Source organism: Diabrotica virgifera, chromosome 2, assembly GCF_917563875.1.
Source record: "Diabrotica virgifera virgifera chromosome 2, PGI_DIABVI_V3a".
Taxonomy (NCBI): domain Eukaryota; kingdom Metazoa; phylum Arthropoda; class Insecta; order Coleoptera; family Chrysomelidae; genus Diabrotica; species Diabrotica virgifera.
This window is the reverse complement of record NC_065444.1, coordinates 148,625,932-148,648,442: the sequence shown is the minus strand read 5'-3', so window position 1 is coordinate 148,648,442 and position 22,511 is coordinate 148,625,932. Positions and strand designations below refer to the sequence as shown.

Below are 22,511 nucleotides of genomic sequence, written 5' to 3'. Positions count from 1 at the left end.
AAACATTATTCCCACCTGTACGGAATTACATTTTGATTTTATTTAATTTTATTGGGTTAAAAAAAGGATTTATTTCAATGTAGGTAGGAAAAATCGAAAAAAAGTAAATTAGTTGGAAATATTTGAAAAAATTGACATGTTTCCTATTCCATATCAGTTTAGTCTTTTATCTTTTAATATTCTTTAAAACAAAGTGGCATACTATGCTTTTTAAGTCAATATTTTTATTTATAATTATGATATTAATAGTTATTTATGATATAAGTGTTAAAAGTACAATTTTAAGGCCCGTATGTGAAAGTTTGCAGAATAAGCGAAGGGAATTCTGCAATTCACATGAGCGCCTTAAAAATGTACTTTTTAACACGTATATCATACAATATTTTTTCTACAAAGGTCTTATATATCAATAATTATAATTTATTTATTCTCAATTACAGGACAATATCTACAAAAACTTTTACTTGGACTTGACTGACATTCCATTTTTATATTTTTCTTGAGATTACATCAAAACTGCCTATACTCTCAATACGTAAATCATAACAACTATAGAATAACATCTTATTTTTATTGCTGTATATTCTAACAAATTTTAATAGATTTTTTTCTACAAACGTGCTAAAATTGCAATAATACAGTTTAAATTAAATTTTAAAAAACCTTTTAAACCACCTTTTTCAAATTGCGCAAGTTGTACTATTAATATTAATGTTAATAAATGAAATATAAATATTTTGACGTTTCACAATTCGACAATTATTCACGTTTAACTGCAGTGCCTTAAAAATTTTAAAGCACTAAGTGCTTTAAAGTAGCATTTTTAAAGCTCCTATGGAGTGCTAAAAATTGCATTTTTAACACGGTTGTAGAAAAATATATTTAACAATATTATTAATTTAATGTAAAATATAATATAATATAATATAATATAATATAATATAATATAATATAATATAATATAATATAATATAATATAATATAATATAATATAATATAATATAATATAATATAATATAATATAATATAATATAATATAATATAATATAATATAATATAATATAATATAATATAATATAATATAATATAATATAATATAATATAATATAATATAATATAAAATAATATAATATAATATAATATAATATAATATAATATAATATAATATAAAAAACCATAAAATCCTTAAAATCCTTAAAATTTTATGATTTTTTGTAATAAATGGTATAGGTATAGCCAACTACAGGAAAATTTTTTCCTTGTGGATAATATAATATAATAAGTTATTAAGATATTTACCATTATATGAATTATCTCTATAATTACTCAAACTTTTTCACAATACTAAGTAATGAGTACGTACTCTTCATTATCTGAAACAGACAGTAAACTTATTATATTTTCGATATTTGTCCAGGTATGTTATAATGTGTTTTTATAGTGTTGGTTAAAAAGTTTCTATTCATACAAAATATTCACGTAATAAATGAGCTAATACCAAAAGGCATTGTGTCGACAGCAATGAAGGACTTACGCGGGAGAGGGGCATATGGGAGATCCCCCCTTGACATGAAACTTAAACCATAGCTGACGTGAAACTAAACCATAGACAGACAAATTCAACCTAATAAACTCGTTAGTTAGGAAAATTAAGGGGAACTTAATGCCTTATGTTATTATTGATGTCTTTTATGTAGTTTAAATTTATCTGTTTTCGGTTGTTTTTGATTGGTGTTTTATTGGAAGATCCCCACTCAAGGAAAGTTCCCCAAGGCAAATCTCTAGATCCACCATTATAAAACAATCTCTTAAAATTTCAAGATTTCAAAAATTTTTATGATGACCGTATTATAGTGGTTGTATAAAAAAATACGGGTGGATTACTCTTGGCATGGGGTTGGTCGCCAAGAATAGACTTAAATAACCATACCGTGTTTATTCAATTAAAAAATACAATATAAGTGTACTCAGCTGACACAATGATTATATCATTTTGCTTTAAACGGTAGCAAACCCCAAATTCAACCAACTCTCCTATCTATTAACGTTCTCTTATTTATCAAAACATCGTTATACAAATATTATGTTTGTTATACGATTTATAAATAAATATTATTTTCTAGTGGATTAATTTAGGATTTTTAGGAGATCTCAATAATGAGTTAAATCTCGTTAAAACCGTCAGGAGAATACACCTTTACTTCTAAATGAGTATGTAAGTAAATACGCTTGGAATGGTGTGTGATGTTGGTACTAGAGTTTTACAGAGACATCTTGAGGTAGGTATGATCGAAGAGCTTCTTTGATTTACAATTTTAGAGAAAGATGTAACACAAACATCGTTGAAAAATATACGTTTATTGACAATTTAAACTACATTAACGCAGGCCTGAGACTGATCAACTATAAATACAGTAAAATACATGTGCTTCACATGCGTAATGTCTAAAAGGAAGATAAAGCTGGATAAATATTTACGCTGGATTTAGGAGGTTAAGGAAAAAAGGAGTTTGGGGAAAATCATTAAGACAAAACTAAAGTTGGGTTAAGGGAATAGTTGTCGGTGGATAGGACATAAATACATAGATAGTTGTAAAAGGTCGATTTAAAGTAGTTTGGCAATTAACGCAATTGGGGCTAGTCCTTATGTCTCTAGAAATCTCAAGGTCCTCGTACAAATCCAGCCGTAGAGTGTTCTTGTCTTATTGTGAATTAATTTGCACTGTTAATCACCCTGATGGTGTTAAAAACCCATTTAGCGCCAAGGCGAACGGTGCGAAAACGCACCATATTTTGTATAAATAGGACATAAATACATAGATAGTTGTAAAAGGTCGATTTAAAGTAGTTTGGCAATTAACGCAATTGGGGCTAGTCCTTATGTCTCTAGAAATCTCAAGGTCCTCGTACAAATCCAGCCGTAGAGTGTTCTTGTCTATTGTGAATTAATTCGCACTGTTAATCACCCTGATGGTGTTAAAAACCCATTTAGCGCCAAGGCGAACGGTGCGAAAACGCACCATATTTTGTAGATTTTTTTTTGACAATTCGTTATTTTTTTTAAATCTTTGTATTTTTTAAGCAACCAGAAGATATAAGTGTAACTAAATTTAGTTTTGTTTAATTTCCAAACTCATGTTTTCATCACAAAAATATTTTCTAAATGTCCGACATTTTCAATCCTTGGACACAACTTTATTTTTACTGTAGTAATTTTATTGGCATAACACTTTTGTGGTCAAATAAATTAAAACATTATTCTTTTAACCTGTTTGTACATACATCAATTGTTATAAAAATAAAAAGAAAAATTTCTGAGTCATCAAATCTCGTGTTTGGAAATAATGGTTCGGTAACGAACCATTGGCGGAAGTCGACTTATAATCCTGTCTGATCAGGAATTTCAAGGTGACGCACAGGCAGTAATTTGTTGGGATATTTTTATGTGTAAAATGTGTAAAAGCACGTATCCACTATGCTTGCGCTCTGAGCTCCTGCAACTACTTCACATAGTGGATACGTTTGCCGCTCCCGGACTGTGCAATTGTGCGCACTCTGCCTCGGCGCTCCAATCTGTGACGGTTTATATGTAAGGGGGCGCATACCCTATCGATTGGAGTAGTTGCAGGGAGCGCAGAGCGCAAGAGGTTCGTGAACATAGTGGATGGTTGGCGCTCTCGGACCGTGAAACAATGCCCGCTCCGCCCCGGCGGTCCAATAGGTGGCGGTTTATATGTAGAGGAGCGCATGCCGTATCGATGGGACCAGTTGCAGGGAGCGAGGAGCGCAAGAGGTTTGTAAACATAGTAAATGGTTGGCGCTTCCGGACCGTGCAACAGTGCGCGCTCTGTCTCGGCGTACCAATTGGTGTTGTTTTATATGTAGAGGAGCGCCTACCATATCGATTGGAGCAGTTTCAGACATTTATTGTGAATTTCTAGTACCGGTCATAGGCGTCTGTTTAGGGTAGGGCAACGGTTATTTTACGGCATAACTTTTATTTCTTTAACTTTGAAGCATTTTTGACACTGGATTATTAAATTAGGAGGTATGCTAGTACTAAAAGGTACTCCTGCTTTAAGTCGGTAGAACACACCGTTTTCTAGAAAAATCGATTTGAAAATTTTTCGTTTTTTTTTAATTTCCAAAAAAAATTTCAAAAAAACGCCATTTAGGAAAACGAAAACTGGTACGTTTATTTATATTCTAGAGATGAATCGATTTCATTAATTGCGAATTTCTAGTACCGGTCATATGCGTCCGTTTTGGGTAGGTCAAGGGTTATTTTATCGCATATCTTCTTTGTCTTTAATTTTTAAGAATTTGTGACTTTAGATTATTAAATTGTGAGGTATTCTAGTACTAAAAGTTACTCTTGCTATAAGTTGGTAAAACACACCGTTTTTTTTAATTTTTCAATTTTTTTTTCAAGTTCAGAAAATGAAAAATTTTCAAACCGATTTTTCTAGAAAACAGTGTGTCCTACCGACTTAAATCAATAGTACCTTTTAGGTTTTCACAATATAATAATCCAGTATCAAAAATGCTTAAAAATTAAAGACAAAAAGTTATGCGATAAAATAACCGTTTCTCTACCCAAACGCCTATGACCGCTACTTGAAATTTACAATGGATGAAATCGATTTATCTCTGAAAGATAAATATGTGTACCAATTTTTGTTTTTCTAAGTAGAAGCGTTCTGGAGGTATTGAAGAAAAACTAATTACAAGAGGCCATCTTCAAAGAGCTCTAGCTCCCCATTTTCGGACTAGATGAAATGGGTTAAAATGTCTTCAAATTATTGAGGAATCTCCTGTCTTCGTTTGTCGGTAGAGTTTCTGAAAACCCTGTATAAACTTAAACGAAATAGTTAGGCAAGTAGAATCTCTTAAAGATAATAAATTATCAAATAATAAAAACAGGTGTAGTAAAAGTTAATGCCTCAAATCCTATTTCATATCATGGATTGGTAGAAAACATGTTAAAAAGAACATAAGTTTTAATGAATACATTAGAGAAAAAATTAGAAAATATCTATCCCCATATATTCGATAAAAAAGAGGCCTAATTGATAACATAGGTAAAGTTACCTAGATTTGTGGGTAGACAGACTAAGAGAGCCAATCATCCCAGTGGCCCAGAAAAATATTACAGACGTACAATTTACATACATCTTGTAGACAATTTTGTACCGATTTAACATGAAGACTACATGTCACCTCACTGGGTTGTTTGTGGCTACGGGGCATTATTTCCACACTCCTAGCTGATTGCTAAGAAGAAAAAGAAGTGGAACTATTAAAACCTTTGAAGAAAGCAGTTGAACAGTTTTCACCTATCATGGACATTGGTGATACACAGACAAACATTCTTCTATTGCCAGATTAAGTAACAAAGGTGCTTGACGTTTGTGACGCAAATATTTTTAAGGTACCTACTTAAAAGTATGTGTAAAGAAGTGCCTTAAAACTCACTATTTTAACCCCACCAAAAAGAAGTTTATGGCCCCTCCCGAAAATCGGTCCTGGATCCGCCCTTGGCATATATCGGGTTTCATATAGGATTACCAATAAAAATAGGTAATCTCGGTTGTGGACCTTGTAATAATAAACACTTTGTAAAAATTTCACTAAAAACTGACTTGTATAACTGAAGAAAATGAATGTTCAATGTTAGCCACAAATAATACGTGTTTACCGTTTGGTTAACTATGAACTATCCATCTATATCTAACATATATTTTAATATGTATGAGTAGATATGTATATGATATGTATACACACTCACACATATACACACATACATACACATAAACCGGGTACACAAAGACATACACATACAAATATACTGGGTGCTGAATAATCAAACGGGCCATTGAAAAATGGCGAATTCTAAACTGTTGAATTCCTGCTTCTCTAATTATTTTAAATCAAAAGTCATGAGAAACCATTTGTAGAGGACCGAAATAGTATTAAAACAAATGTTAAAATTGTTCTACGAATTAAACACATTCCAAAATTTTGCAAAAATTTGATACAATTGCCAAATGCCAAAAAACTCAAATTCGAAATATCATGTTACAAGTTATGAAGACTGTGGTCTATCTAATAATGGAAACTCCATAGCGACCAGTGAATGAAAATAATTAATTATATCGATCTCATCAGAATCTTAAAGAATGGCAAAAATCTGAAATCTCAGAATTCTCAAAATGCAAAAATTGGATACCAAAGCTGCACATTTTTATCTTTAAAACGTAATTTTATTTTTGGTACCTAATATGGCACTTTAATCACAAGATATCGAATTTTTACCATCGAGATGATACAAATTTTATTGTAATTTATATTCTATTAATAAAATTGAGTTGACGTTCAAAATCGCCGGTCGTTTCAAGCGTTTTTTCTAAAAAAATGGTTCATTCTGCACAAAAAATTCTAACAAACATGTTTCTACAAAATCTGAGCTATATGTGTGGTTTAAAACATTTTTTATACAAAAATTGAAGAAAAAAATCTTCTGTTTAAAAGGTATATTTATTTAAATATACCTTTTATACAGAAGATTTTTTCTTCAATTTTTGTAATTAATGGTATACAGCCAGCTACAGGAAATTTTTCCTTATGGATTTTTTATACAGCATGAACATATTCTTGGTAATATGAAGTTCGGTTTCCCCCTCTACGAGGGGTGGTTTTAGGAGGAAGCCCGGGGGTAGGAGTGGCAAACAGGTTTGCATCTTTTTGGGGTCGTAAACTTGATATTCCTAGCAAAAAACAGCTTGTTAATAAGATTTTTAGAGGTCAAATCTGACTTTTAGGTGTCGATTGTACTGTTAATACTCTGGCAATTGTTTTAAATTTTTGTAAAATTTTGGAATGTGTTTAATTCGTAGAACAATTTAAGCATTTGTTTTTAATACAAATTTCGGTCCTCTACAAATGACTTTTGATTTAAAATAATTAGGGAAGCAGGAATTCAACAGTTTAGAATTTCCCATTGTTTTCGATGGCCCGTTTGACTATTCATCACCCGGTATATTTGTGTGTGTGTATGTGTACATATGTCTGAGGGTATATGTGTGAATGTGTACCTATATATAGGGTGAGGCATATAAAGGGCCTATTAGAAATATCTCGAGAACTATAGGAAAGATAATCATGAAAATTGGAATACAGGGGTTTTGAGATATAAACTATATAATGAAGATATTTTGGTCTCTTTGCTACTTCCGGTTATACCGGAAGTTGATTGTAACTTCGTTTGGTTACATTTGACACCCTGTATATATTTACATTTTTGGATTCTGCTCTATGTCTTCTTTCTTAAAATATGAGGTTTTGTAATATAGGTACAGGTTAATTTAAAAGATAATCACGGGTTTTTATAAATTTTGTAGCAAACTTCACACCCTGTAGAATTGTACTGATTTGATATTAAAAACTTCGTTTATGTTCAAGTAATTTTTATTATTACAAATTATTAATATAGCGAAATGTTTAATTTTAATATACAGGGTTGATCGAAACTCGGAATGAGTATTTTCTGAGTTTTCTTAAATGGAACACCCTGTATTTTAGTATTGTAATGAAATGATATTTTATAGCACTTTTTTATTTCTTAAGCATTTCCTATACCTAACTGCTTTAATTTGTTTAAGTTATTCATAGTTCATTAAGCCGAACATTAACTGCAACAAAAATTACGTGAAATTTTATTAAGTTTGCCGTTAAAATATTCAATCATAAATAATTTTTAGAAAATAAATACATGTTAATCTAGAATGATCCTTAATTTATTAATAATGGATGAGATTCCAAAATGCCTACGTTGTTAAGATTGTTGGTGCATATAATATTAATATAAACAAACTATATTCTACCTAGTTGGCTATGGCTTTGACACTAAACTTGATTAAACATTAGACATTATATTATTTTTATAGTTCCAGTTGCTTTGTTATCATTACGAATATAAATTTTTGTAATGGGGAACTGATTAGTAAAGTTTTTGTTTTAGGAGAGTATAACAAAAATGTACTACTAGCTATAAGAATTTATCATCTGCCACTCTATGATAGACGATAACCTAGAAGAGAAACTTTTCAAAGTTTACTAGAATAGTTTCGACGTACTAGACACTTAGATTACGAAAACGTCCATACGAATATGCAGATTCTCAGTGACACTATTAATCATTTACAATAGTTTTTGTACTATCAGGTTTCTCGTAATTTATAAGTTCAGTTCGTTAAAACCGCTCTAGTAAAGGACACCGCACACATCTTATGGAAAATATAATGTCACTCAAATTCAATAAAATTTATACGAATAGATTCGTTTTAAATCAACGGTCAAATCTTGTCATTGCGCCAACTCTATATTTTCAATTATAAGAGCAGAAATTGATATAAATAAATCTGAAATCAAATGGATACGTACATAAGTTAAAGAGAGAAAAAATATTTTAAAACACCCAAATTGTCGGTACTCCATAAATCAGAGGATTAGTTTCACTAATTCGCTTAGGCCCAGCGGGGAGTTTAAGCTCTTTTGAATAGCACCCAGAGCAATAATGATGGTAACTGACACTTTTACTGACTAAAAAAATGTAATTTCGATAAACTTTAATTGCAATTTGCGCCGTAATTAATCATAATTAAGAGTTGGCGCAATGATAAGATTTGACCGTTAATTTAAAACGAATCTATTCGTATAAATTTTATTGAATTTGAGTGACATTATATTTTCCATAAGATGTGTGCGATGTCCTTTTGAGAAGTTTCTCATTTTGGTTGTCATCTATCATGGAATTGTTGATGATAAATTCTTATTGCTAGTAGCACATTTTCATTTGATATACTCTCCTAGAACAAAAAAACATCTGAATCAGTTCCTCATTAGAAAAATTCATATTAGTAATGGTATCAAAGCAACTGGAACTTCAAAAGTAGTAGAATCCTTAAGCAAAGCAAAAATGTTTAAGCATATTTCTGTAAAAGTCATAGTCAACTAGATAGAATATTGTAGGTTTTTATTATTATTATACACACCAACAGTCTTAACTACGTAGGTATTGTGATATATCAACCAGTATTAATAAATTAAGGGTCACTCGAGGTTATATCCATTTATTTTCGAAAAATTATTTATGATATGAATCTTTTCACGGCACACCTAATAAAATTTCACGTAATTTTTGTTGCATTAATGTTTGGCTTAAAGAACTATGTCGAATAACATAAGTACAAAATAAAGCTGTTTAATATTTTCACGGCAAACCTAATAAAATTTCACGTAATTTTTGTTGCATTAATGTTTGGCTTAAAGAACTACGACGAATACCATACAAAATAAAGCTGTTAGGTATAAACAATGCTTAAAAAATAAAAAAGTACCATAAAATATCATTTCATTAAATACAAAAATACAGGGTGTTCCATTTAAGAAAACTCAGAAAATACTCATTCCGAGTTTTGACCAATCCTGTATACTAAAATTAAACATTTCGCTATGTTATTAATTTTTAATAATAATAAACTATATTAAAAATTACTTGAACATAAATGGAGTTTTTGATATCAAATCAGTACAATTCTACAGGGTGTGAAGTTTGCTACAAAATTTATAAAAAATCGTAATTATTTTTTAAACTACCCTGTATAATATTTCAAAATTCATATTTTAAGGAAGAACACATCGAGCAGGATCGAAAAATGTAAAAATATACAGGGTGTCCTATTTAAAAAAAAACGAAGTTATAATTAACTTCGGGTATAACCGGAAGTAGCAAAGAGTCCAAAATATTTTCATTAAATAGTTCATACCTCAAAACCCCTGTATTCTAATTTTCATGATTCTCTTACCTTTAGTTCTCGAGATATTTCTAATAGGCCCTTTATCTGCCTCACTCTGTATATCATATGCATACTCACGCATATTAAAATATATGAAAATCCGAATATACAGATAAAGAATAATAAAAAAAGGAAAAATAAATAGAAAAACTCTTCTTTTGCGCATGCGCACAAAATACTACGTAGCCGATTTTAATTTTTACTTATTTTTTATCTACAAAAGATACTGCAAGCACAAAAGCAAAAAAAACTAGGGTGTTCGATCAACTTTTATTTAGATTTTCTCTTGAATAATGAATACTAAAATTCTCCTCTTAATGATTCCACATGGTAAATATTTGCTTACATTTTATTTAGTTTACTATCAAAATTAACACCCAACTCCGATTTTATATGTATGTAAAAGCTTCTTCTGCAGGGTAATAGGAAAGTCAATGAGGGTATTTGGCTCCGAATTCCATCCTACTACATCGATTTATTTGATATTTTCACAGTAAGTAGTGAATAGCTCAAGAAACAAAGTCTACCCTATATACTATGGCCCTTTTATCTTGAGGGTGGTTGCCACCCCTTCTCGGGGTTGGAAAGTTTTTTGGCCAAAATAACCACGAAGTAGCTAGAGAACCTAATTCTAAGTAAAAATTGGCCATTTTCATTGAAAAATGCGTTTCGAACGGTTATTTGCGAATACCTTAAAAACCATGCATTTAAATAAAAAAAGCTATATAAAATATTTTTGTAGCTTATAAATAAACAAAGAGATTTGTTCCTTCTTAAATCTTCTAGTTATAATACAAAAAAAGATATGGTAGGTGAAAAAAGTTTGTTTTGTTGGTGCATACCCAAATCGGTGTATTCAACTTGAAATAACAGAGAAACGGTCGATTTTAGGTGAATAATGCTACCAATACCTTTTGTAGTGCTTTAGACTCACAGACCTTTAAAATGAGCAATACTAAATGTCGATAACATTCAATAAACGAGATATGCTGCAAAAAATTTGATGACTAATGTATTTTTAGAAAAAATGAGAAGTTTATTTCACCCCTCATCCACCAGAATGTAAAGGCTTCAGTTTTCTTCTACAGTACCTTTTATATTAGTGTTATTTTCATGTTCAAAAAGTTGAACGGGTTTAAAACGAATGGTTCTTGAAATGCGATCAAATTATAGAGCGCATTTTTAAATTTTCTTAAAAATCTTCCCTTTTCTCCATGTAACTCGAAAACGATAAGAGATATGAAAAAAATACCGTACAAAAATGTAGATTATTGTTAGACAAAAATTTTGCTTTTTTATTATTACTGTATCTCTTAACATTTTCAAGTTACATGGAGAAAACCGAAGATTTTTAAGAAAATATTAAAATGCGCTCTATAATTTGATCTTATTTTTTTCAAAATTCATTTTTATTTCAATTTCATTTTAAGGGGATGGTACGAAGGGTATGGGTACGAAGTTTCGGTTTCAATGCTATTTAAATTGGATTCATTTTTTTTTCGAATCCTGAGAAAAGGAATTAATTATTTAAAAAAAAATAAAGGCAGAATGAAACACTACGTCATTACCGAGGGCTGAAAGTCCCTGAAAACTTCTATATTCTATAATGTTTATTTTAATAAGTTACAGGGGTGAAAACTAAGAGAAAATTAAATTTAGTGTTATTCTTAATTTCAAATATTACATTCAACAGAAACTTTCTATTCATTCTAAGGGACTTTCGGCCTCGGTAATAAAGTAATATTTCATTCTGCGTTTAAATTTTTCAAAAATACTTATTAGTTTTCTCAGGATTCGAAAAAAATGATTACGTTTAAAATGCATTGGAAATTTTGACAGGCGTCAAAATTTTGCATTTTGTCCCTTTCCCCTTAAACTAATCGAACTTTTTGAAGTTATACTTCTTTACCGGCGATAGAGGGTGAATTTTTATATGTTAAAACCTATCAGCCCGGCGCATACGCATTATAACGTTGTTCTGATTGGATGTACAAATGACATGTCCAAAATTATCCGATATGGCAGCTGTAGGACAGCTGTGGTTTGGAGGTAAAGGTAAACAAATGTATAATATATTAGTTTTATTGTTGTGAGGACAGAAACAAAAAAGTTTATAATATTGTAGTGACTTTTAAATAGTTTTTAAAAGCAACAGGTACGTAATAATTGTTAATGTATTATGGGTATAAACCTACCTATTTGATCTGTCAAAATACATAGTATGTAATACTTTTATTTATATAATTTGATTACCATCAAAATTTCTATCAATATTCACCTAATATATTGTTTTCTTACTCTATGTTTTGTTGTATTTTTTCAATTCTAAATCATTTCAATTCAAAATTAAAATAATTTGATCAATTTTCAAAATATCACAAGTTTAATCCGTTTAGTTAGTCGATCTTCGTAAATAATGACACATAGTGTCCGTGGCTAAGCGTTGAAGGCGAATGAATTCCAATACCAACCGCACTTATCAGCGCTGGTTCGAGTCCCAATAGAAACTTTCTTTTTTGTTTTTTTAATACATTTTATGATTGTAAGTATATTTATTATATAATTGTATTTTCAGAAAATACGTATTTAGTTAAAAACATTTTCGACAATTAATGTTCAGACATCATTTGTGGCTTGTTTAATGTATTTGTGTGTGTTTTATTCTTTTATTATTTTAATTTTTGGCACTGTTCTAATAAAAATGTTTGGGAAGTAGTAAGTATAAATTAGTTTAATATTTAAACAAAATATAAATAAAAAGTATATTAATTTCGTTTAAATCATATAATAGCTTCTTAACGCTAATAACTTCTTACGTGCGTACAAAGTACACACACATTCTTTTTAACATAGAAACAACCTATAATAAAAGGTATTGTAGAAGAAAATGGATGCCTTTAAATTCTGGTGGATGAGGGGTTAAATATACTTCTCCTTTTTTATCTCGCTTGGTTTGAATGTAATGGACATTTTTTAATATTGCCTATTTTAAAGGTCTTTTCAATCACTACAAAAGGTATTGGCAGCATTATACACCTAAAATATACCGTTTCTCTGTTATTTCAAGTTAAATACACCAATTTGAGCATGCACAAAAAAACAAAATCTTTTTACCTACCATATCTCCTTTTGTGTTATAACTAGAAGATTTATAAAAGAACGAATCTTTGTGTTTTTTATAAGCTACAAAAATATTTTATATAGTTTTTTAGTTAGATGCATAGTTTTTAAGATATTCGCAACAAACCGTCCGAAAAAGTGTAATTTTTCAATGAAAATTGCCAATTTTCCAAAAAGTATTAAGTTTTCAAAAAATATATAAAACAGGTTTTGCTTAGAATTAGGTTCTCTAGCAAATTCCGTGGTTTTTTTTACCAAAAAACTTTCCAATCCCGAGAAGGGGTGGTAACCACTCCCAAGATAAAAGCGCACATCGGCACAGGGTAGACTTTGAATTAGGAGATAAGTAGAGGATATTTCCAAAATTTCATTAAAATCCATGCAGTAGGATAGAATTTGGAAGTACCTGTGCTTGCTCTCATTAACTGGCTTTCTATATATTTCTATATATATTATATATATATATATATATATATATATATATATATATATATATATATATATATATATATATATATATATATATATATATATATGTATATATATATATATTCTATATCTATATATATACACACCGGTATTTTAATCGTCTACGCCCTTCCGGTAGGGATCTATGGGGGAGTATCACCGAGTAGCAAGCCCTTATCCCTTGCCGTACTGCTCCCTCATAGGCCGATCAGACGCCCGCATATTATTCCAGTCTAAGCGCCAGATTCATATTTAGAATTTTATACTGACGCGTTAGCCTATTTTGTTTTTCCGATGGCCTGACTGGGCTTGAACTCGCATTCCTCGGTAGGTGGAGGCTTGAACTCGCACTCCACTCGGCGAAGTGTAGTGCGGGTCAGCCGCTAGTCGCACTGAGCTATCCGATCGACGCCATCTATTTCTTCAGGACCAAATTCTCTAATTTTATTTAATATAAGATTAGTGTTCACTTATACACCAGGGTAGAAAAATAAATATGAGAGATTAAATATGAGAGAGGGTAAAAATTAATACAGGTATTTGAAGGTGTTTACTCGTAGGGGGATATAGTTAATTAAAAGTACATACAGAGGTACTCGTAAATCAAGCCCATTTTTTTGTAAACAAAGTCCAAAATCAGAAAATATTGTTTTTTTTGCCTTTAGCATTTTTAGTATCACACTTTCAGTAAAAGTTGTATTATGAAAGTTGTTTATCATGAAAAAACGATTAATTTAAATTTTTGTTAGTTAAAGTCCATAAATACTTAACCGAGATAATTGAAAAATACCACGTTTTTGCACAATTTTGTAACTGTTAATAACTTTTACCAAATATGCCGTAATAGTCTAGTCTAGTCGCAACATAGGGGGTCCCGTGAGCACTTTTAGCTCGCCGCGATTTGATGGGGGTATTATAGGTTTTTTGGGTCGCTGAATCCAATGGAAGTGGTCTGGAAGCCAAAATGTGGTGCGTTTAATTGTTATTAACAAATTATGGTAAAATTAGGTGTTTTTCAGGAATTATTAGAACACCTGTAAATAAATTGATAACGTAAAGGTCTTCTCTGGTGAATTTTTGGTCGCTGAATCGAATGCGAATAGTCGCGATTACTCAAAATATATACTTATTTTGTTAATAACAAAATAATTGTTTATTCGCCGAGAAGCTCGAAATGCGCCATCTACAGCATGTTTGTAGTCTTTTGATAGTATTTTTATACGCTAAATCGATTGCCGCTAGTTGTGACAGCCACGTTCCGACTTTGTTATTAATAAATTATTGCAAAAATAACGGTTTATAGTACGTTCACTCACGGTTTTTGCTCGAAATTTAAAAAACCACATGGATTGACATGAAATTTGGCATACACGTAGCTAACATGTCAAACAAAACAAGTGATGTTGTGCCGATGTCGGCTTTTAACCTGGGGGTGGGTTTCACTCCTTTTCGGGGGTGAAAAAAGAAACCTTTAAAATAAGTCCGCAAGTGGATAAACTGATTAATTCTAAGCAACTTTTGTTATATACAGTTTTTTTCTCTAATCAATACTTTTCGAGTTATTTGGTTTTTTTTGTTGAAAGATGATAATCATATTCACTCGCAAATAACTCGAAAAGTATTGACTTAGTGAAAATCAGTTTATCCAATTCCGGACTTATTTTAAAGTTTTCTTTTTTCACCCCCGAAACGGGGTAAAACTCACCCCCAGGGTAAAAGCACATATCGGCACAATATCACTAGTTCATCCGTGACATTTCTTTCTTTGCAATTCGGAAAGGCCTAAAGTGTGGTACATGGAAGAATCTGAGAGAAGAGGATATGGGTCTACTGATGAGGGGGAAACAACCCCCGAAACCGGTATAGACTTTCTGCACTCTCAGATTTGACCATAATATTATGCAGTTGCTGCATTTTCGTGTTGCAAAGAAATTGAGAATTTTTATACATTTTTAATTCATATACTCGTTTGTTTGAGTATTAAGGAATCTTTCTTATTGGAGCTTTTACCACGCTGAGCAGATGAGTTTTGAATTATTTAAAATTCTCTCATCTTAATTTCCTCGGCATCCTGCATGATTTATAAATTTTGAAAATCTCAGGAAGTGTAACCAAAGAAAGTAATCCACCTGTTGTCAATCTGGTGGTATGGAGACAATATTTATTGTCGTTTTATGTGCTACTTCGATTGATAACTTACTTTGTTTTTCGGTAGATGGCCCTAGTTCATCCGTGACATTTCTTTCTTTGCAATTCGGAAAGGCCTAAAGTGTGGTACGTGGAAGAATCTGAGAGAAGAGGATATGGGACTACTGATGAATGGGAAACAACCTCCGAAACCGGTATAGACTCTTCCTGCATTCTCATATTTGACCATAGTATCATGCAGCTGCTGCATTTTCGTATTGCAAAGAAATTGAGAATGTTTATACATTTTTTCTTCTTCTTCTTCCATTTCTTCTTCTTCTTTTTGTGGAATTTATGGCTTTGGGGAGAGCCAATTAGCTTTAATAATTGTTAGAAATAATATTTCTAACATAACAAATAAATAAAAATACTATAAAATAAAAATTTGTTGTAAATTCGTATTCAAATTCGTATTTTGAGATAGAATCTAACACGCGACTATTCACGTTACAGAAGTGAGCGCGACTACTCCCGGGTTAAACTGGTGCCAAAATATGTATATTGCTCCACTCTTTTGATATTCTGTTGGTTGATTGTATGTTGAGCATTTATTTATTGTTGTTTTTTTACTAATTGTCATAAATTTAATCTTCTTTATGTTAAGAGCTAGTCCGTATCTGTTGCTGAATTCTTTTATTCGATTTGTTAATATCTGTAAATTATTCAGATTATCGGCAAAAGCTTTGATCTCAGCTGCGTATCTAATGTTATTCAACCATTTACCGTTTATTAATATTCCTTTCGCACAACCATCTACAGCTTCTTTAAATACCCATTAAGAATAAATATTGAATAGCAGTGGAGATAAAATACAGCCTTGCCGTACTCCTTGTAATTTTATATCAGTTAACTGGTCTTCTATTTTGATTTTGGCCATTTGATTGTAATAAATCTTTCTTATGGCTCTTTTAGTTTTGAGCTAGAGTCTTATAAATAGTTATAAACAATTAAATTGTTTATAAATGTTTTTACAAATGTTTGATTAAATAAATTAAATTGTCCATAACAACTTTTTGACAACTCAGATCGAAATCTACCCTCAAAATTCGTAATCAGCAACCAAAAATCCATAAGACATTGTTGAGTTTGACCATCAGAATAATTGAAAAGGCCACGGTGACCTAGCTCGACTCTACGGAGTAAGTTAAATCGTACAAATTAATATTAAAATATTAATCTTTATTAGAGGTGTAACAAAGAAATAAGTTATAAAGGTGAAATAAAATAATTAACAAACACAGTCCCAAAAACTAAATGAAATGATCAACCTGAATTACAATATTAGTAGAGGCACTGATTGAATATCCGAATATTCGGATATTTAATCAACGGTAAAGGTTAGATTACATGATTATTATACAAGGTGTTCCAAAAGTAGTGGAACGGTCGAATATTTCGCGAATCGGATAGGAAAACTGAAAAATACGTGTTTAATCATTTTTAAAAATCTATCCAATGACACCAAACACCAATCCCCACTACACCCCCTGGAGGTGGGGTGGGGGTAACTTTAAAATCTTAAATGGACACCCCCAGTTTCTCTTGCAGATTTTAATTCGTTACGTAAAAGTAAGCAACTTTTATTCAAAACATTTTTTCGAACTGTGGATAGATGGCGCTATGATTGGAAAAAACGATTTATCTTGATACCATAGGTAAATTATAGAAACGGTCTAATATCTCACGAAATACACTTTTACATGAGAAACTCAAAAACAGATTTTTAATCTTTTTCGAAAACCTTTCGAATAACACCAAACATGACCCTCCAATCCACACCCTGGTAACTTTAAAATCTTAAATAGTAACCCCCACTTTTTATTACAGATTCTGATCCGTCATGAAAAACTAAGCAACATTTATTCGAAACATTTTTTAGAATTGTTAATAGATGGCGCTTTAATTGGAAAAATACGATTTATTAGCGCCATCTATCAGAAATTTTAAAAAATGTGTCGAATAAACGTTGCTTAATTTTTTATGGTGAATCCGAATCTGCAATAAAAAGTGGGGTTGCTATTTAAGATTTCAAAGTTACACCCCACCCCACCTCCAGGGGGTGGGTTGAAAGGTCATGTTTGGTGTTATTCGATAGATTTTCGAAAAAGATTAAAAATCTGTTTTTTGGTTTCTCATTTGGAAGTGTATTTCGTGCGATATTAGACCGTTTCTATAATTTACCTATGGTATCAGGATAAATCGTTTTTCCCAATTATAGCGCCATATATCCACAGTTCGAAAAAATGTCTCGAAAAAAAGTTGCCTACTTTTACGTAAAGAATCCAAATTTGCAAGAAAACCTGGGGGTTTCTATTTGAGATTTTAAAGTTACCCCCACCCCACCTCCAGGGGGTGTAATGGGGATTTGCGTTTGGTGTCATTGGATAGATTTTTGAAAATGATTGAACACGTATTTTGCAGTTTTTTGATCAGATGTTTAGTTCGCGAAATATTCGACCGTTCCACTACTTTTGGGACACCCTATATAAAAATTACTGGATATTATTTTTTAAATATGCCGTAGAAATTATGTACTTACTTTTTTAAACGTTTCCAGATTTAAAACCAATATTTTTCCAGCAGTCATTTGGATTGGCCTAGACATACCGCTCATGATGATTAATAATGCCCTTTTAGATTTTTCGTCAAAATCGTACCAGTTCATATTATAAATCGTGTTGGTTAAAGCGTCACTCTATAAAAATAACCAGAAAACACAGATTTTAGCTTTCGCAATATGCAATTTCAGTTAGTATTAGTACCTCATCTTGTAGAATATTGCCAAAGTAGGAGTAGAAAAAAACCTGAGCAAGCATTGGTGTTAAAAAAGATACAAAGAAAAAGAAGATCGCACTAAATAAAGGTACCTAAAAATAAAATAAAAAACATTTACACGGTTGAACTTAAAATATAATTTGGTTTTCAGTATTCAAATTAGTAAGACACTAAGTAGTCTAAGAGCTAGTGAGTAGTGAACCCTCCGACTAACGGCCTTTCTGTAAGGCTATATTTATATAGTGATAATTCATAGCACACCAAGGCTAAAAACCATGACCTGGCAGGCATCAGCCCTGCACGTGTATCTACCAGGTGAATCGAAAAGTGCATAGTTTAGGGGTAAAATAAACTCTCCTGTTAGGTTTAAATTTAAGTATGTGTTTCAGTAAGTAATTTAGAAGAAATGTGTACAATGACAAGAGATTCTGAACAGCATAAGACCTTGCCAGGCGAAGAAAAAGATTAGGGTTCTTTCCTAAAATTATTTTTTTTTGCATCGAGCAAAGTTTCTTTATGGTTTTTTGAATCGTTCCAAACAGAGAAGGTCTTTAGTGACTTTTCTCTCAGGTTCATAGTTTCTGACATATAAGGGATTAAAACATTTAAAAAGTGCGAAATCGGCCATTTTTAACCCTAAATCGGACATTTAAGTGAAAATTTCAATGTTGTCAAGGTAGATTGATATTCTTTAAACATCGATTGATGAAATTCTAAAGAGTATTTTGCAATACAATATCGAAAACACCTTTGTTTTTTTAATTGCTAATCAAGCGGGCGCGACTTTGTAGTGTACGTGAGGACGTTTGAGTTTGCATAAATTCATTATCTCGAGAATGGTCGAATTGGAAGAAAAATCCTCAGACAGGTCGATTTCTATTTTTAAATTAGGACTTTTTGGAATATATAATACTAGTGACGTCATCCATCTGGGCGTGATGACGTAATCGATGATTTTTTGAATGGGAGTAGGGGTCATGTGATAGCACATTTGAAAGGTTATTTAATTCTCTATTCAGTAATATAAACGATAACACAATTATTTATAAAGGGTGTGCAAAATTTTTTTCTTTTTTTTGTGTAAATTAATTTAATAAAAAAATGTTTTTTTGTACACACTGTATAAATAATTATGTTAATGGTTATATTACTGAATAGAGAATTAAATAGCCTTTCAAATGAGCTATCACACAACCCCTACCCTTATTTAAAAAAATCATCAAGTACGTCATCACGCCGAGATGGATGACGCACTAGTATTATATATATGCCAAAAAGTCCTAATTTAAAAAAAATCGACCTGTCTGAGGATTTCTCTTCCAATTCGACCATTCTCGAGATAATGAATTTATGCAAACTCAAACGTCCTCACTTATACTACAGGGTCGCGCCCGCTTGACTACCAATTAAAAAAACAAAGGGGTTTTCGATATTGTATTGCAAAAAAATCTTTGGGATTTCGTCAATCGACGTTTAACGAATATCTACCTACCTTGACAACATTGAAATTTTCAGTTAAACGTCCGATTCAGGGTTAAAAATGGCCGATTTCGCAATTTTTAAATTTTTTAATCGCTTGTAATATGTCAAAAACTATTAACCTAAGAGAAAAGTCACTAAAGACCTTTTCTGTTTTGGAATGGTTTAAGACATTTAAAAAAAAATTGATCGATGCAAAAAAATAATTTTAGGAAAAAACCCTAATCTTTCCCCTCGCCTGGCAAGGTCTTATGCTGTTCAGAATCGCCTGTCATTGTACACATTTCTTCTAAATGACTTACTCAAACACATACTTAAATTTAAACCTTACAGGAGAAAGTTTATTTTACCCCTAAACTATGCACTTTTCGATTCACCTGGTAGATACACGTGCAGGGCTGATGCCTGCCAGGTCATGGTTTTTAGTGTTGGTGTGCTATAAATTATCACCATACAAATTTCTAGCCTTACAGGAAGACCGTTAGTCGGAGGGTTCACTAGTTCTTAGACTAAAGCGGATTTTAATGTTTTAAAAATAAAAGTGACCAGCATTTGTTTTTCAACATAAGAAACGTTTAAATCTATTTCTCTTTGGATTTCGTTTTGCATTTAAAAATACATTCAGACGGAATGTTGTGAAAACATAAGTCCTGTTTAATCAAGGAATACCACTGCCGTTGTGAGTTGCTAATTTTGTCTATAGTCTAATTTTGTCTATAATAGTTTGGAAATTTTCATATTGTTTGTATTTACAGTTGCATGCCTGATAAAATTGTTGTCAGCAACCTTATTACAATTACACTACTTGTTTTTACTATGCACTCTCATGTCTTTACAGTCTTCTTTAAATCTACTATAATTTTCATAAACCATATTTTTAAGATCGAAATAATAATTTTTAATAAAACATTTCAATCCCGAAAAATAATGAGATACTGACAACGTTGAAATTATGGAATTCAGCAATTTATCGTGTCAAATTTCATTTGTAAGCATACTTCATCCTCTTCAAGATTATGGGCTATATTCAGCATTCCAGATACAATTAAAAAAAGATGGGACGTGAATTATACATTGTAAAATACCCTCATCTTCCTTAGTCTCAGCATCCGTTATGGCTTGCAAATTGCAGAAGCCTCGGAGGTGTTACCAGAGAAGGTTCCCATTGTTTTCAGTCTGGTAGGATGTAGAATAACATTCCTGGACGTTGTTTTATGTGCTATTAGATTAAAAACTTAGTTTTTTGCTAGCAGTTGCCGCTAGGGCATCTTAGTTGCAATCCGTGACTGCACGCCGGAGTTTGTCCTAGTTGGGTCAGAGAGAGCAACATATGTGCCTCCCGATGAGAGATTAATAAGTTTAGAAACCGGTAGAGAGGCTTGCTGCACTCTCTGATTGAACTGGAATAATGATGCGGCTGTAGTTTCGTGTTGCAACGAAATTGAAAACGGTTATTTATTTTTGATCTACATGTTTACTCTGATTGGGGTACGAAGGGAACCACTTTCGTTGGAACTTTACCGCGCTGAGCAGATGGGACGTGAATTATAAATTGTAAAATTCCCTCATCTTCCTTAGTCTCCGCATCCGTTATGGCATGCAAATTGTATAAGCCTCGGAGGTGTTACCAGAGAATCTTCCCATTCTTTTCAGTCTGGTAGGATTTAGAATAACATTCTTGGACGTTGATATATGTGCTATTAGATTGAAAATTTAGTTTTTTGCTAGCAGTTGCCGCTAGGGCATCCCTGCCATTTCGTTCGTTGCAATCCGTGACTGCACGCCGGGGTTTGTCCTAGTTGGGTCAGAGAGAGCAGCATATGTGCCTCCTGATTAGAGACTAATAAATTTAGAAACCGGTAGAGATGCTTGCTGCACTCTCTGATTGAATTGGAATAAAGTTGCGGCTGTAGTTTCGTGTTGCAACGAAATTGAAAACGGTTATTTATTTTTGATCTACATGTCTACTCTGATTGGAGTACGAAGGGAAACATTCTCGTTGGAACTTTACCGCGCTGAGCAGATGGGACGTGAATTTTAAATTGTAAAATTCCCTCATCTTCCTTAGTCTCAGCATCCGTTATGGCTTGTAAATTGTAGAAATCTCTGAGGTGTTACCAGAGAAGAGAAGAGTTAATATTTTGTTGTAAAAGTTATATTTTGTAATAATAAATAAAAGTATTTTTTTAAAAATGCTTTGTGATCAAGAAAACATCATTATATATATATATATATATATATATATATATATATATATATATATATATATATATATACCTGGCTTTCACCCGGCCGTGATCGTCTAGTGGTTAGGGCCCCACGTTGGGCGCCAAATGTTACTCTTCGCCGATGTTACCAGTTTTTATTGAAGGTATGCGAAGGTAAATAACTAGTTTTATTTTCTACCAAACAAAAAAATAATAATAAGAAATAAAAAAAAATCGGAGAATTCACAAACTATTTATTCTTATTAACCAAAACTAAAATAATTCATATTAATCTTAATTGAAAATATAAAAAAACCCAAAAGGAAAAGGTAAAAAGCTCAACTAAAGTTTATATTTGCCTCTAAGAATATTCTTTTCAGCGTACACCCATATTATAATTCTTAAAACTATGTAATAT

The 22,511-nt window shown here is 31.6% G+C and overlaps 1 protein-coding gene across 2 annotated transcripts in view; it reads right to left on the bottom strand.

The window, feature by feature from the left end:
* Nucleotides 1–1,235: 1,235 nt before the first annotated feature.
* Nucleotides 1,236–22,511, bottom strand: part of LOC114342606 (odorant receptor 2a-like) — a 212,343-nt gene continuing 191,067 nt past the window's right edge. For both annotated transcript variants that reach the window (XM_050642850.1, XM_050642851.1), the window contains 3 exons: nucleotides 18,395–18,499; nucleotides 18,172–18,327; nucleotides 1,236–1,373 (listed from right to left, as the gene is read on the bottom strand). In XM_050642850.1, the coding sequence (XP_050498807.1) occupies nucleotides 1,323–1,373; nucleotides 18,172–18,327; nucleotides 18,395–18,448 (261 nt within the window). In that variant the 5' untranslated portion in view covers nucleotides 18,449–18,499 and the 3' untranslated portion in view covers nucleotides 1,236–1,322. The remainder of the gene's footprint in view (nucleotides 1,374–18,171; nucleotides 18,328–18,394; nucleotides 18,500–22,511) is intronic.